This window comes from Herpailurus yagouaroundi, unplaced genomic scaffold (genome assembly GCF_014898765.1).
Source record: "Herpailurus yagouaroundi ecotype Mexico unplaced genomic scaffold, PumYag 163, whole genome shotgun sequence".
Taxonomy (NCBI): Eukaryota; Metazoa; Chordata; class Mammalia; order Carnivora; family Felidae; genus Herpailurus; species Herpailurus yagouaroundi.
This window is the reverse complement of record NW_024412404.1, coordinates 34,291,616-34,308,307: the sequence shown is the minus strand read 5'-3', so window position 1 is coordinate 34,308,307 and position 16,692 is coordinate 34,291,616. Positions and strand designations below refer to the sequence as shown.

Here is a 16,692-nt window from a genome sequence, read left to right as displayed (position 1 = left end):
TTTTTTTTTTTTTTTTAATTTTTTTTTCAACGTTTATTTATTTTTGGTACAGAGAGAGACAGAGCATGAACGGGGTAGGGGCAGAGAGAGAGGGAGACACAGAATCAGAAACAGGCTCCAGGCTCTGAGCCATCAGCCCAGAGCCTGACGCGGGGCTCGAACTCAGGGACTGCGAGATCGTGACCTGGCTGAAGTCGGACGCTTAACCGACTGCGCCACCCAGGCGCCCCGCTTCACAGTATTCTTATAGCTAATAGTATCTGTTTTTACAAACCCTTGGTTTTTTTTTACAAACCCTGTTTACAAACCCATGCATGTCATATATCCCAAAGATTTCCCCAGTTTCTTAGGAACTAGCTCTCCTGTCTGTACTAGTTATTGATCACATTAAATCCAAAAGGCATCACAGCAATTGGAGTTACTCAACTGCAAGTTGAGTATGAAATATAAATCTTTCTAAAAGCACATAATAAAGCAGCTTTTTCAATGCTGACTCATCTGTTGATTGTTTTTCAGTATTTATTAAGGACTGGGCAAGGTGTTGGGGATTAAAATGTGACTGCCCTTCAAAAAAACCTAATTGAGGGGAGAAAGTGTACATAAATCAATGTTAAATATTTGTATTCTCCATTTAAAAAACACAGTATATTACTAGAAATCATGCTTGAAAGAGGATAATCTTGAAATAAATTATATTTTCCTATTAGAACATGATGAGTAGTTAGATATGAGGGTAAATCCAAGTAAGAAATCAGAAATAGGAAATCTGGAGGGAGACAGATGTGTTGTTTTTTTTTAAAGACTTCATTTTTTAGGGGCAGTTTTAAGTTTACAGCAAAATAAAGGGGGAAGGTACAGAGATTTCCCATATACTCCTCACCCCATACACAGGGGGATCTTTTCTAGGAGGAAAGATGACTTTTTTTGGCATACCACATTTGAGGTTCTGGAAAATGTTAAAAGAGTAGTGCCTTTGATTTCCTTACTAGGATGCATTTTCTTATAGTTTTATTTATACAAAGACAGTGTTTTATTGATTTTTAAAAAATCAGCTCCTAGCTCAGTGCCTAATATATATAATAGATGGGGCATTTTTAGTGAACTCCAGCTTTTGTCCCACACACCTATTCCCTTCCTTATTACTTCTTCCCTTTCATCATTGAGAATTTGGTTGGATCATTGCATCAGGATTAGATTCAGCTGGAAGGACTGAAGCACTCCTACATAACACTGGCTTAAATGAGATAGAAGTTTATTTTTCTCCTACATAGGAATCCAAGTGGATGGTCACAGACTTTGTGTTTTCAGGAAGTTAGGATCTGTCTGTCTTATTACTTGCATATGTGATCTCTTTATGCTAGCGGGTAGAGTAAGAGGCAGTGGCTCAGCACCAAATCCTTAATAACTAACTAACTAGTAGGACATACTGTATTTGTTACATTTTTTATCCCCCTATAAGATTGTAACCTTCCTGATGACAGACAGTGTTTTTAAAAAATTTTTTTTAAATGTTTGTTTACTTTTGAGGCAGAGACAGAGTGTGAGTTAGGGAGGGGCAAAGAGAGAGGGAGACAAAGAGTCCGAAGCAGGCTCCAGGCTCTGAGCCATCAGCACAGAGCCCAATGAGGGGCTTGAACTTACAAACCGTGAGGTCATGACCTGAGCCGAAGTCGGACACTGAACCGACCGAGCCACCCAGGCACCCCTGACAGACATTTTAATAATCATTTTATATCTTCAGCAGAGTTCCAGGCCCAGTAAGTAGTTGCTTAATAATTATTGAATAGATTGGGACACCTGGGTGGCTCAGTCGGTTAAGCGTCCAACTTCAGCTCAGGTCATGATCTCACGGTTTGTGAGTTCAAGCCCCATGTCAGGCTCTATGCTGTCAGCTCAGAGCATGGAGCCTGCTTCGGATTGTGTGTCTCCTTCTCTCTCTGCCCCTCCCCCACTTGTGCTCTGTCTTTCTCTGTCTCTCAAAAATAAATAAATGTAAAAAAAAAAAAATTTTTTTTTAAAATAATTATTGAATAGATTAATGAATGGAAGAAAAAGTTGGGAAACTTATTTTCATTTGACTGTGCTTCAGTGGACATCCTAACATATATGTTTTATGACAAGCAATCCTCACATACATGTATGGACTTAAGAGTAGAATTAAACAGACTTATTTTGAATGCTTTATTTTTTTCCTAGACTGGAGAGATTTTTTTTTGGGGGGGGATTTTAATGAGAATATTTTCAAATATTTTGAGCTCTCATTTGCATTTAAAATACAAAATTGCCTGATTCAAGTAATAGGTGATTAAAAAAAATAGGCAAAGTTAAACAGGCATTGAACACTTCATCTGAATTATCTTAATACAACAACCTATAATATTGGGGTTTTTATTCATACAAAGGAAATAGACTGAGAAGTTAAGAAACTTTCCAAGGTCACAGAGCTAGTTAGTGAATGGTAGAGCTTACATTGGGTCTGTATGATTCTAGAGCTGAGCTTTTAACCATTACAGTAAACTGAATAGAAAACTAAATAATTTACTATAATTTCAGGAAATTAACATGTGAATATGAAAGATCTTAAAAAGGCAGTGGAGAAAAAACATTTTTTAGCTAAAATACAAAGGTATATTTAGGAATCTGGAGGGAAGTTTAATACCTTTCCACTTTAGGGTCCAGAGGGTCCCATTTCTCTTTCTTGTTCATTACTTTGCCATTGCAGTGAGGAAAGAGCCATTCATGAATGAATGGTTGTGGTTGTGTTCTAATAAAACTTTATATGTAAAACAGGCAGCAGGCCTGTGAGCCATAGTTGCTAACCCTTGGGGTAGTATGTACCAGGTACTATTCTAAGTACTTTATGTGTACTATTCCTATTTAAACCTCTTAAACCAAAGAAGAAAGAACTGTGTTATCTCTGCATTACATATGAGGAAACTGAGGCACAAGAATATTTAATACCTTGTCCAGTTATAACCTGTTAAGTGGTGGGGCTAAGACCTAAAACCTGGATAATTCAACTCTTTTGCACTATAGTATATTGCTTCTTTACTGTACTATAATCTTTTTTTTCTGTCAATGTCATAAAATAATATATATATTTTTTATTAAAGGAGGCATCTTGTGGCCTAGCACCTGTACCTTTTAATAAGTAGTTTAAAAGTAAAGATTGTTCAGGGGGCACCTGGATGGCTTAGTTGATTAAGCATCCGGCTTCTGCTCGGGTCATGATCTTGCAGTCTGAGTTCGAGCCCCGCATCGGGCTCTGTGCTGACAGCTTAGAGCCTGGAGCCTGCTTCAAATTCTGTGTCTCCCTGTCTCTCTGCTCCTCCCCAGCTCATGCTCTCTCTCCTTCAAAAACAAATAAAAACATTAAAAAAAATTTTTTTTAAAGTAAAGATTGTTCCTTAGCATTGTTCAAATATATCTTTAAATAACTGGAATCCTATATGGAGAAAAAAAAGCTATCATGTTTAAAATTAAGTTTGCTTTTTTTTAACTCTTTATTTTAATCACTTGTTGCTCATTACAAGTGCACTCCCCATCATATGTTTCATCTACCCACCCCCACCTCCCTGCTGGTAACCATCAGTTCTCTATAGTTAAGAGTCTCTTGGTTTCTCTCTCTTTCTCACTTTCTCTCACTCTTTCTCTCTTCCCTTTATCTGTTTTGTTTCTTAAATTCCACATGAGTGAAATCATATGGTATTTGTCTTTCTCTGACTGACTTATTTCACTTAGCATAGTAGTCTCTAGCTCCATCCATATCATTGCAAATGGCAAGACTCCATTCTTTTTTATGGATGAATAATATTCTATTGTGTGTGTGTGTGTGTGTATGCGTGTGTGTGTGTGTGTGTGTGTGTGTGTGTGTATTTTTATATAACACATCTTCTTTATCCATTCATCAATCTATGGACACTTGAGCTGCTTCCATATTTTGGCTGTTGTAAATAGTGTTGCATAGGGGTGCATGTATCCCTTTGAATTAGTGTTTTTGTATCTTTGGGTAAATACCGAGTAGTGTTATTGCTGGATCTTAAGGCTGTTCTATCTTTAACTTTCTGAGGAACCTCCATACTGTTTTTCAGAGTGGCTGCACCAGTTTGCATTCCCACCAACAGTGCAGGAGGGTTCCTTTTTCTCTACATCCTTGCCAACCCTTGTTGTTTCTTATGGTTTTTTATTTTAGCTATATTGATAAGTGCGAGGTAATAGCTCATTGTAGTTTTGATTTGCATTTCCCTGATGATAAGTGATGATGAACATCTTTTCATATGTCTGTTGGCCATCTGTATGTCTTCTTTGGAAAAATATCTGTTCATGTCTTTTGCCCATTTTTAATTGAATTATTTGTTTTTGGAGTGTGGAGTTGTATAAGTTCTTTGTTTTTTGGACTAACCCTTTATTAGATCTGTCATTTGCAGATATCTTCCCCATTCCACAGATTGCCTTTTAGTTTTGTTGATTGTTTCCTTCACTATGGAGAAACTTTTTATTCTGATGTACTCCCAATAGTTTTTGCTTTTGTTTCCTTTGCCTCAAGGGACCTATCAAGAAAAAGTTGTTGTAGCCAATGCCAGAGAAATTATTCCCATTGCTGTTTTCTAGGATTTGTATGGTTTCAGGTCTCACATGTAAGTCTTTAATCCATTTTGAATTTATTCTTGTGTATGGTATAGGAAGTAGTCCAGTTTAATTCTTTTGCTTGTTGCTGTCCAGTTTTCCCAGTACCATTCATTTGTTGAAGAGATTGACTTTTTCCCATTGGGTATTCTTTCCCACTTTGTCAGAGATTAATTGACCTTACAATTGTGGGGTTATTTCTGGATTTTCTATTCTGTTCCATTGATCTATGTGTCTGTTTTTGTGCCAGTACCATAATGTTTTGACTACTACAGCTTTGTAATGTAACTTGAAGTCCAGAGTTGTGATGCCTCCAGGTTTGCTTTTCTTTTTCAAGATTGCTTTGGCTACTCATGGTCTTTGTGGTTCCATACAAATTTTAGTGTTATTTGTTCTAGTTCTGTGAAAAATGTTGTTGGTATTTTGATAGACATTGCCTTCAGTGTGTAGATTGCTTTGGGTAGTACAGACATTTTGACAATATTTTTTCTTCCAGTCCGTGAGTGTGGGATGTCTTTCCACTTCTTTGTGTCCTCTTCAGTTTCTTTCATCAGTGTTTTACGGTTTATGGAGTACAGGTCTTTCACCTGTGTCTATTTGGTTGGGTTTGTTCCTAGGTATCTTATTATTTTTGGTGCAATTGTAAATAAGATAGTTTCTTAATTTCTCTTTCTACTGCTTCATTATTGGTGTACAGAAATACAACAGATTTCTGTACGTTGATTTTGTACTCTGCAACTTTACTGAATTTGTTTATCAGTTCTGGCAGTTCTTTGGTGGAGTCTTTCAGTTTTCTATATGTAGTATCGTGTCATCTGTAAATAGTGAAAGTTTTAATTTTTTTCTTACTGATTTGGGTGCCTTTTATTTCTTTCTGTTGTCTGCGGTACTATGTTGAATAAAAGTAGTGAGAGTGAACACTCTTGTCTTATTCCTGACCTTAGTTAGGGGAAAGGCTCTCAGTTTTTCCCCACTGAGAATGATGTTAGCTTTGGGTTTTTCATATATGGCCCTTACTGTGTTGAGATATGTTCCCTCTAAACCTACTATTTTTGAGGGTTTTTTATCATGAACGGATGTTATACTTTGTCAAATGCTTTTTCTGCATCTATTGAAATGATCATATAGTTCTTATCCTTTCTCTTATTGATGTGATACATCATGTTGTTTGATTTGCAAATATTGAACCACTATTGACACCCAGGAATAAATCCCACTTGATTGTAGTGAATGATTTTTTAAAATGTATTGTTGGATTTGTTTTGGTAGTATTTTTGTTGAGTATTTTTGCATCAGTGTTCATGAGAGATGTTGGCCTGTAGTTTTCTTTTTTTGGTGGTGTCTTTATCTGGTTTTGGTATCAGGGTAATGCTGACCTTATAGGGTGAATTTGAAAGTGTTCCTTTTTGTATTCTATGCAATAGTTTGAGAAGAGTAGGTATTAACTCTTCTTTAAATGTTTGGTAAAATTCACCTGTGAAGCCATCTGGTCCTGGACTTCTGTTTGTTTGGAGTTTTTTTGATTACTGAATCAATTTCTTTGCTGGTTATCAGTCTGTTCAAATTTTCTATTTCCTTCAGCTTCAGTTTTGGTAATTTATATGTTTCTGGGAATTTATTCATTTTTTCTAGGTTGCCTAGTTTGTTGGCATATAGTTTTTCATCATTATTTGTATTTCTGTGGTGTTGGTTGTTATTTCTCTTCTCTCATTTGTGATTTTATTGATTTGGGTCCTTTCTCTCAGTTTGGCTGGAGATTTATTAATTTTATTGATTTTTTTCCCAAGAACCTGCTCCTGGTTTCATTGATCTGTTCTATTATTTTTTTAGTTTCTATATCATTTCTGCTCTAATCCTATTATTTCCTTCTTCTGCTAGTTTTATGTTTTATTTGTTATTTTTCTAGCTCCTTTAGGTACAAGGTTAGGTTATTTATTTGAGATTTTTCTTGCTTCTTGAAGTAGGCCTGTATTGCTATAATCTTCCCCCTTCGAACCGCTTTTGCTGCATCACAAAGGTTTTATTTATTTTATTTTTAAATGTTTATTTATTTATTTTGAGAAAGAGCAAGCAAGCAAGGGAGGTGCAGAGAGAGGGGGAGAGAGAGAATCCCAAGCAGGCTCGAACCCACCAACAGTGAGATCATGATCTGAGCTGAAACCAAGAGTAGGACAATTAGCTGACTGAGCCACCCAGGTGCCCCATTTTGTTTTTTTTATAAAGGTTTTTAAACTGTTGTGTTTTTATTTCATTTGTTTCCATATACTTTTTTCATTACTTCTTTTATTTCCTGGTTGGCTCATTCATTGTTTAGTAGCATGTTATTTAACTTCCATGTATTTGTGGTCTTTCCAGAATTTTTCTGGTGGTTCACATCTAGTTTCATAGCATTATGGTCAGAAAAGATACATGGTATATGACTTTGATCTTCATGAATTTATTGAAGCTTGTTTTGTGGCGTAATACATGATCTATCCTGGAGAATGTTACACATGCACTTGAAAAGAATATGTTCTGCTATTTTAGGATGCAGTGTTCTGAATATATCTGAAGATTTATCTGTTAAATCCGTCTGTTCCAATGTGTCATTTGAAGCCATTGTTTCCTTACTTATTTTCTGTTTAGATGATCTGTCCATTGATGTAAGTGGGGTATTAAAGTCCCCTACTGTTACTTATTACTGTATTATTATTGATTAGTTCCTTTATGTTTGTTATTAACTGTTTTATGTATTTGAGTGCTTTCATGTTGGGTGCATAAATATTTACAATTGTCATATCTTCTTCTTGGATTGTCCTCTTTATTCATATATAGTGTCCTTCTTTGTTGTTACAGTCTTTGTTTAAAATTTTTTTTTTTTAATGTTTATTTTTGAGAGAGACAGAGACAGAATGAGAGTGGGTTAGGGGCAGAGAGAGAGGGAGACACAGAATCCAAAGCAGGCTGCAGGCTCCAGGCTCCGAGCTGTCAGCATAGAGCCTGATGTGGGGCTCGAACTGAGGAGCTGTGAGATCATGACCTGAGCTGAAGTCGGACACTCAACTGACTGAGCCACCCAGTGCCCCAACAGTCTTTGTTTTAAAGTCTGTTTCTTCTGATATAAGTATTGCTACTCCGGCTTTCTTTTGACATCATTTGCATGATAAATGTTTCTCCATCCTCTCACCTCTCACATCCTCTCACATCCTCAAAGCATGTGTCTTTAGGTCTAAAATAGTCTCTTGTAGGCAACATATAGATGGGTCTTGATTTTCTATTCATTCTGTCACCCTATGTCTTTTGATTGGAGTATTTAGTTCATTTACATTCAGTGTAATTATTGATAGATATGTATTTATTGCTATTTTATTACTCATTTTGTGGTTGTTTCTTTTGTCTGATCCTTTCTCATCTTTCATAAATGGTTTGCTGGTTTTCTTTAGTGGGATAGTTGGATTTCTTTCTCTTTATTCTTTGCATATTTAATGGTAGTTTCATTTGTGGTTACCATTAGCTTTATGTATAACATCTTTTATATATTGCAGTCTCTAGTAAGTTCATGGTTTAAGTTTGAATCCATTTTTCACTCCTCTTCTCCCTATGTTTTAGGTATATAGTGTCATATTTTACATAGTTCTTTAAGCCTTCAGGTTGATTTCTGGGGTATTTAGGATAATTGATAGTTATCTAGTAGTATTCATTGGACAAGGTGAGCCTAAGGTCCTCCTATTCCCCTGCCATCTTCCCCTCCTGGTGAATTAGATTTGCTTCTTATGTTGGTAAATATCATTATTTCAGTTACTGGCTCTGTGTTTAGATGTACATACAATTTAAATAATGTTTAAATTTATCCTAACATAAATGTAATTTTTTTCTCATTAGTTTGGATTTAGGTGGCGAGTAGAAAAAGAAGTAATTTCAGGAAAAGGTAATTCCTTTTTGAAATTTTACTTTTTAATAGGATGAGGTTATTTTGTTATACTATTGAATTGAAGTCATTTGGTAAGATTATTCCTGATTTATACAATAAATGCTTATCTATAAAAGTAAAATTACAGACCATGTATTTGTGATACATTAGCAAATGTCAAAATATAATGCTTTAAAGATTTTTCCCTCTAGAATTTTTGCTTTTAGAACATTTGATAAGAGTATAAGTAGAAAATGTTTATTTTTTACAAAACTTTTAAAGTTTATTTATTTTGAGAGATAGAGTGCTTGAGCAGGAAAGAGGCAGAGAGGTGGGGGGGGGGGGAGAGAGAGAAAGAGAGAGAGAGAGAGAGAGAGGGAGAGAGAGAATGCCAAGCAGACTCCACACTGTTAGTGCTGTGTCCAATGTGGGGCTCGAACCCATGAACCGTGAGATCGTGACCTGAATTCACATCAAGAGTTGGACACTTAACTGAGCCACCCAGGCACCCCAAAAACGTTTAAAGAGTTAAAGGAAACTAGTAAAGGATGAATACTTGAGTTTTTATTAACTTTTGGAAGAATGATTTGGTATTATTGTATTTCAGTCTAATCACATTTTGAAATTTCACTTTCAACCTAATGGAATTTTTGGATAGGCTAGTTCTTATTTTGGGATATCATTGAGATTGAGACCAAATATTTAGTCTTACAGCAAAAGATCAAACATTTGGGAGGCCGTTATTAAATGCTTTTTTAATGCATTGTTGTAATCTACTCATAAGTCTCTGAAAAATTAATATCTTTATCCTATTTCATGCTGTAAAGTTACCTCTTTTTTGATAATTGCATTTCAAACTGTTAATGCTTCTGAAAACTGCATAGGAGCATTTAGGAAATCATTTTAAACTAATAACTTAAAAACTTTAAAAATAAAGGTTGCATTTTAGAATGATTAAACTTTGACGCCATCCCTGTGGATCATTTCCATCTTCCATAAATTCAATGTCTGTGTGAAGTGTAAAACTGGATATGCAATAAAACAAAATTAAAGAGTAGGACTTTTTTTTTCTTTAGATAAAGGATCAGTCCTGAAGATACTCTAAAGGAGAAGGAAAAAGAATAAGTTTAAAGCTATTTTTAACTTTTCTTAGTATTACATTTTAGTTTATGTTTTTACCTAAACAATGAGAAATTTTGAAATGTTTCACAGTTTTAAAATTTTGTACTTTTATTAAGTGGAATTTTCACGTGATGGTAAGTAATGCTACTTTTAAAAAATTAAAGGGCATTCTCTAAACTAATATAAGTGAAAAAAGGATTGGTTGGTGAGAGAAAGCTATTGCTATGATTTAGAATTATAATTTGGTTGCCATTTTAACAATAGAGCCATTACTAAACATGCATACATTTCATAATGTTTTCACTTGGAATGAGTGAAAAATGCCAATTTAGAAAAGTTACAGGTTCTTTGGACTGATAATTTTCAAAATCCATTTTGATAATTTCTTTTTAATGAAAAGTTTAGATTTGTTCCTGTTGGTGCAGATTATTGAGATATAAATTACTTTTTTACTGTACAAATAAAAGGTTCATTCTGTGAAAGGAAATAGTAGTTGGGTAGTTCCTTTCATTTTTTCCTCTTGGATTGTCAGTATCAGTCCTGTTATGCAGAATGTTTTCATACACAGCAGATATGATGTGTTGATTTTAGAGTCAAGTAACTGTAAAACATAGAACATTATTATTCTACTTAGTCATTTCATCTCAGAGTGCTACCATCTAAAACGTGCTTTAAATGCCATTTTATGCTGGTACTTAAAATAGATGGCATAATGTTAGAATTTTAATCAAGTTAAAAATTATTATTAAATATTAAAAGGGATTCGCCAACATATAAATACATGTATTATGGAAAATATATTTATTCTTTTAGGGTATTATTGAGGATACTCTTTTAGTACTTCCATTTTCCAAAGTAGAAGATTCCCTAACAGGGAGTTAGTAAAACTCTGATCTAAACAGTTTATCTGTTGAGCAAGAATTCTGTGACTGATTTTTTTTAAATACTTTCTTTAGCTCTTTGATTTAATACTTATGTACACATTTGTTGAGCATACTATAGTTATTACACTCAGTTATTTTTTAATGCTGACTTGCTAGAACTAGAATATATGTATGTTAAATTTCAGGAGTAATTCCAAATTGATATTAATATTCCAGATTAAAATTGTTTCCAACTATCGTAGCTAATATTCCTTTCTTTTTCACAGGCCAGTTTTTCTGTGGAAATAAATGTTGTGAAGAAAAAGAAGATTTGAAGAGTTGGGAAGTTAATTTTGGTTACATTGAACATGGTGAAAAGAGAAATGCACTTGTTAAATTAAGTAAGTTGATTTTAGGTGTTATATAATTGCTTTCTTCAAAGTTTATCTAATTGCTTAGATTTAAAAATATATAGGCTAATTTAAGGTTTAATTAAAAAATTTTAATGTGTCTTTCTGGAAGTGCTCTTTTTTCTGAGAGCTTCCCAAAGTGATAGATAACTTTTGAGGCTAAAATTTTTATGTGGTCACCATTATGGTGACATTTGGGTGAAACAGTTCTTTTTTTTTTTAATTTTTTTTTTAAACGTTTATTTATTTTTGAGACAGAGAGAGACAGAGCATGAATAGGGGAAGGGCAGAGAGAGAGGGAGACACAGAATCTGAAACAGGCTCCAGGCTCTGAGCTGTCAGCACAGAGCCCGACACGGGGCTCAAACTCACAGACCTCGAGATCATGACCTGAGCCGATGTCAGACGCTTAACCGACTGAGCCACCCAGGCGCCCCTGGGTGAAACAGTTCTAATGACAGATGTAAACCGATAATTTGTAAAGTTAAGACCTCTTCCCATTAACATGAGTATGTCACCAGTGCACAATGAGATGCAGAGTATCAGAAAAGTCAGCATAAAATCTCATGTTACCTAGTAGCCATATTGTTATGGTGTGGACAATAAATACACTCTCTTTGTGTCAATAAGGAAAAAGATTTAGGTGGGCATAACTGTTTGTGACATCAGTCTTAAAATCTTGAGGTTATACCCCAGAATACAGCAACCTCTTGTAATATGCATGTTTTAGAATCTTTCTTTCTTTCTTTTTCTTTCTTTCTTTCTTTCTTTCTTTCTTTCTTTCTTTCTTTCTTTCTCTTTCTTTCTCCCTTTTTCTTTTTTTCTTTTCTTTTCTTTTCTTTTCTCTTTTCTTTTCTTTTCTTTTCTTTTCTTTTCTTTTCTTTTCTTTTCTTTTCTTTCTTTCTCACTAAGCTACTCTTCTGTGTCAGCTTCTTCTCCTGTCATGTTAATTACCTTACCTAAGTAAACTCCTGGCAGTTTTCTACCCACTCCATATAGAAGTCAAGAATTTCCTCATGTGCTACTTAATGCTCACCAGTGCAGAAGTCCCTCCTGGAAGTACTCATGGGGACAATTCAGCTGGTGTGAACTGAAATTAAGGCAAAAGAAGAGCCCACAACTGGAACTTTTTGAAATGCTCTTTTCTATTTGAAAACTCTTAGAGCACTTCAGACCAAGTGACTATACCCACACTATTGTTATTAGATACTTTTGATGTGAGACACACATTAATGCTGTGTATGAAACAGAGTTTGCTTTTAGAATAAATTGACAGTAGTTTTTTTAAAGCAATGTTAGAATATTTTCAATTTCTCAAGCATTCTAATACCATTTTTACTGTGCATAGGCATTTTTTGAAGTGGAGAGAATCAGATTTTTTTTTCAGAGTTTTGTTTCCCCTCTTATAGTAAAGGGATATAAGGAAGAATGAGAATGTATGATATTAAAAGTAGAGTAGCACTACAGTTATTCAAATTCAGCCTTTCAGTGGTGTCACTTTTTTATTTTTATTTTTTAGGATTATGCCAAGAATGTTCCTTTAAATTAAATTTTCATCACAGGTAATATTATCTTTTGAAATGCTGTTGTTATTGTTTAGTAGTCTTGTATAGTCACTTACCTGCACTCAGTGTCAAAATGTAGATTTAAGTGGTTGATGGTTTAATTAATTGATTGTGTAGAATGTCTGGGATAGACTGTATACATATACCAGGGAACTGGAAGTTTGCCATGCCTTACTCTAGCCAAGCAGTTTTAAATATGAAGGCCTGTGCAGGGTGATAGATATTAGAATTTTTAGTTTGGAGTCAGTGTTCAGATGCCATAATATTCTTGGAACTGTATTATAAAGCAGGTCTTCATAAAGTGATTTCATATGTCTCATTTAAACAGTGTTTTATTTGGAGTTTGTCATTCTTACAAGGGATTATATTCCTCTGTTCTCATTTCAAATGTCAAAATCAGGCTCCTGTTGAGTGAGCTAGAATGTGCCTGTCATATTCAGTGGGGGAGGAGTATCCATGTTCTGCAGTATGCAGTGTATATATAAATAAGATCATGGGCTTGGAAATCAGACTCCTGTGTATTTCTCTCAGCTTCTCCACTTACTAGTTGTCTGTTTTAGGCAAGGTACTTAAGCTCTGGGGGGCACCTGGGTGGCTCAGTTAAGCATTAAGCCTCCGGAATTGATTTTGGCTCATGTCATGATCTTATGGTTTATGAGATTGCACTAACAGTGCAGAGCCTGCTTGGGATTCTCTCTCTCTTGCTTCCCCTTCCTCTCCTCCTCCCCTCTTTCAAAATAAATAAATAAGCATTAGAAAAAAAGGTACTTAACCTCTGTAAGACTCAATTTTATCAACTCTAAAAATGAGGATGCTAAGGATACACTAGTGAAAGTGCATGTAAAGTGCTTGACATGGTGCCTGGCATATGGTAGGTCAAGCATAGAGGGGTCCCTGATATTGAGGATGTTCAGACAAAATTGGTGACCTGCCATTATTGTGATGATCACATTTCAGGGCCTGAATAAGGCCCTGAATAAGTTAAAAGTTTAACAATGAGATTCTGCAACTTTATAAAATATATATGTCAGTATATTAAAAAAATTTTTTGACGTTTATTTATTTTTGAGAGACAGAGCACGAGCAGGGGAGGGTCAGAGAGAGAGGGAGACACAGAATCCAAAGCAGGCTCCAGGCTCTGAGCTGTCAGCACAGAGCCCAATGCGGGGCTCAAACCCATGAACCATGAGATCACGACCTAGGCTAAAGTTGGACGCTTAACCGAATGATCCATCCAGGTGCCCCAGTAGATTAAATTTTAAATCATCTATGCTATGAATGTGCTGTATCTAGTATTTTAGTTGTTAAAAATAAATATTAAATAATTAATAATTTTTAAATTATTCAAATTAGTAGAATTTCTTAGATTACTTAAATAGCCTAACCTTTATTTCCCCTCTCCATCAGTGATACCAGAGGGTTTTTTTTTACCTTGACTTTCGAGCTTCATTTCAAAATTGAAATGATTCTTATGAAAGGCAGAAAGTGATGATTGCCTTAAAAAGTATTATAGCATTTGGTAGAAGTACCTTAATTTGGAAGGTCTGATGAGTAAATTTCTTGAAACTAATCCCCTGTTGTCTCTTCATTCTCCTTCTCGGTCCTAATTTCAGCATTATCACCTTTTCCTATCTAGTGTTTCCTTTCTTAACCAGTTAAAATCAATTGCTTGCCAGCCATGGTACCAACAGCCTTGTAAACATGGCCTAGAAGAGATAAAGCTACAGCAGTAAAAGGACAAATGGTCTAAAGTAGACATTTGAGTTAAAGTAAGCCCCTCCATCCTCATTCCTTTATGCCTTTACTGTATTCCTTTTCTCTTAGCAGAAGAATTTTCTATTTACAGATGATTTGGAACTGTTAGAGTGTTTCTTCTTGTTTTGTGTGTTTTTTCAAAGTATAGGTAGATAGGAATTATGTGGAGGGAAATGACATTTGTTTTTCTAATTTAAAAAATGGCTAAATGATAGGAAACAAGTAGGAAATGAGGAAACTATGATTTATATTTACTAAGGTTTGTATACAGAACTTACAAAAAATAATTTGTCTTAGAGTTTTAGGCTTCCTTCAAAATTGTCTCAATTAATATACTAGCCTGAAATATTTACAGACTCATTTAAGGGTTCCTTATGTAAATTACATTGTAAAAATATGTACTTTAACTGATTTGACTGTTTTGCTCATTGGTTCTTATTTTTCATAAAGGTCAGTTGAAAAAGTTAACTTTAGTTTTATATTGTTCAACATAAAGGAGAAAAGAAGTCAAGTCAAAAAAAAGAAAGGATAAATCCAAAAAAGATCATGAAGAGTCATCACATAAAAAATCCAGATCATCTTCTGTAGAAGAGACGTCTCAGAAAAAAGCAAAAGGTAAAAGGGAATTCAAATATAATACCTACTCACATTTTTAAACATGAAATGTAATCTGCTGTATGTATCAAATGTAGAATTTAATTGGTGAATGTATTTAGATTTCTGTTTTATAGTGGATGAAAGGAAACTGGTTGGGGAATTTAGATAGGAATTTATAGTAATTTACAGGAGTTTCAAAAACAAGTATGGTTTTAATTCATTTTGGGCAGACAGTAATAATGTTGCAAATAGCATTCTCCTTCCTGACTTTGTCTCTTAGACACCTGTTACCTTGGGCAAGTTCCTGAGCTTTTTGAGTTTTACTTTCCTCATGTAAGTAGGGACGATGTGAATAACGGGCTTCTGTGCTGTTTGAGCTTATTGTGGAGAATCAAATAAGAATGTGAGAGGCACTTTGAACATTGTAAAACAGTACATAATCTATAAGTCAGTATAAAATTATTATGACACTGTGATTTCAATTACCTTGGCCTGTGTGATTTTCTTACTAGCTTATGAGCTTCTTGAAATCATAGAGCTTGATATATATGTGTCCTCAGAACCTAGCATGGTGCTGTTCACATACACTTAGTAAATAATTGTTAAATTCAAATCCATCAATCACTTACTTCTTCCTCAGTAGTCCTTAGGCTCTCTAAGCCTTAATTTCTTCATGTGTAAAATTGTCATGATGGTAGTACCTAGATTATAGGATTGTTCAGAAGTTCAAATGAGATAATGCATATAAGCTGTTAGCACAGTGCTTGGTGCATAGTTAGCTATTATGAAGGTTATTGCTAGTTTATTTTTCAGTCCATAATAGAGTAAATTGGCTATAACTTAGAGTGAATTGAACTTAAATTATGTGGTTAATGGAAGATTACATTAGATTCAGCCAAATGTTAACATAATACTTGGACAGGAGAGGGCTCCCTTGCTCCAGCTATGAAGATTATTAATAGGTTTCATTCTTACATGTATTTTTTTTCTCGTGAATCATAACATATTCAAGCGTATACTATCACCAACTTACAGAGTTGGTGAAATTGATAGATGGTGAGAAGAAAATACTGTTCTGGGGTTTATTGAGAAATGGTATTTGAAGCAGAATTCCTTTTTGTGTCTATCTCAGTCATTTCCAAACTCCAAAATAAATGTTAATAAATGTGAAAATCCTGTTTGTGTTTAAAAAATTGTTTTAAAAATATTTAATGTATCATACTTGAGTTTTGTTAAATTCATTATTATAGTATATAATATTGTATTCACATCATAGTATAATACTATGTTAATCACTATGTATTCCAAATTAAAGAAGAACTAATCCCTACCTTGTAAAAACTTGTTTAGTACATTCAAAGCAGACAGTCAGATAGCTGGATACTCAGGATCAGGTATGGGGTTGGAACGCTCGGATTACACATAGATATGCGTGTGATCTTCCTTACAGATGTTTTTCCTGTAGTGTTCCATGTTTTAGTAGATGACATCTCTGTCAGCCTAAAAACTAGTATCATATCTGGAACTTATCCTTGATGCCTTCTTTCTTCTCATTATTTATGTTTAATTTGTTACCAGATCCTGTCAGTTTTACCCCAAGAGTGTATATTTCTCAAGTTCTCTCTACTCTAGTTCAAACCACCATGTTTTCTCATCTAGACCACTGCTGTATTATCCTCACTAGCTCTGCCACTATCTTGCCATCCCTCCTGCCCTCCCCTTAATCCATTCTCCATAAAGCAGTGATTTCCTATTTTTCTTAGGATATAATCAAAACCTGCATAAAACCCAGAGGCTTTATATGATCCAGCATACAAAACTTGTGGTTCTCACCATGCTTCACCTCACTTTCATACTCCACTTTC

General features: G+C 34.6%; 1 protein-coding gene across 3 annotated transcripts in view; it reads left to right on the top strand.

Annotated features, from left to right (window-relative positions):
- Window positions 1-16,692, top strand: part of LOC121037015 (protein FRA10AC1) — a 39,077-nt gene that overhangs the window by 9,800 nt on the left and 12,585 nt on the right. For all 3 annotated transcript variants that reach the window (XM_040485894.1, XM_040485892.1, XM_040485893.1), the window contains exons 9-12: window positions 8,488-8,533; window positions 10,788-10,901; window positions 12,430-12,472; window positions 14,727-14,845. In XM_040485894.1, the coding sequence (XP_040341828.1) occupies window positions 8,488-8,533; window positions 10,788-10,901; window positions 12,430-12,472; window positions 14,727-14,845 (322 nt within the window). The remainder of the gene's footprint in view (window positions 1-8,487; window positions 8,534-10,787; window positions 10,902-12,429; window positions 12,473-14,726; window positions 14,846-16,692) is intronic.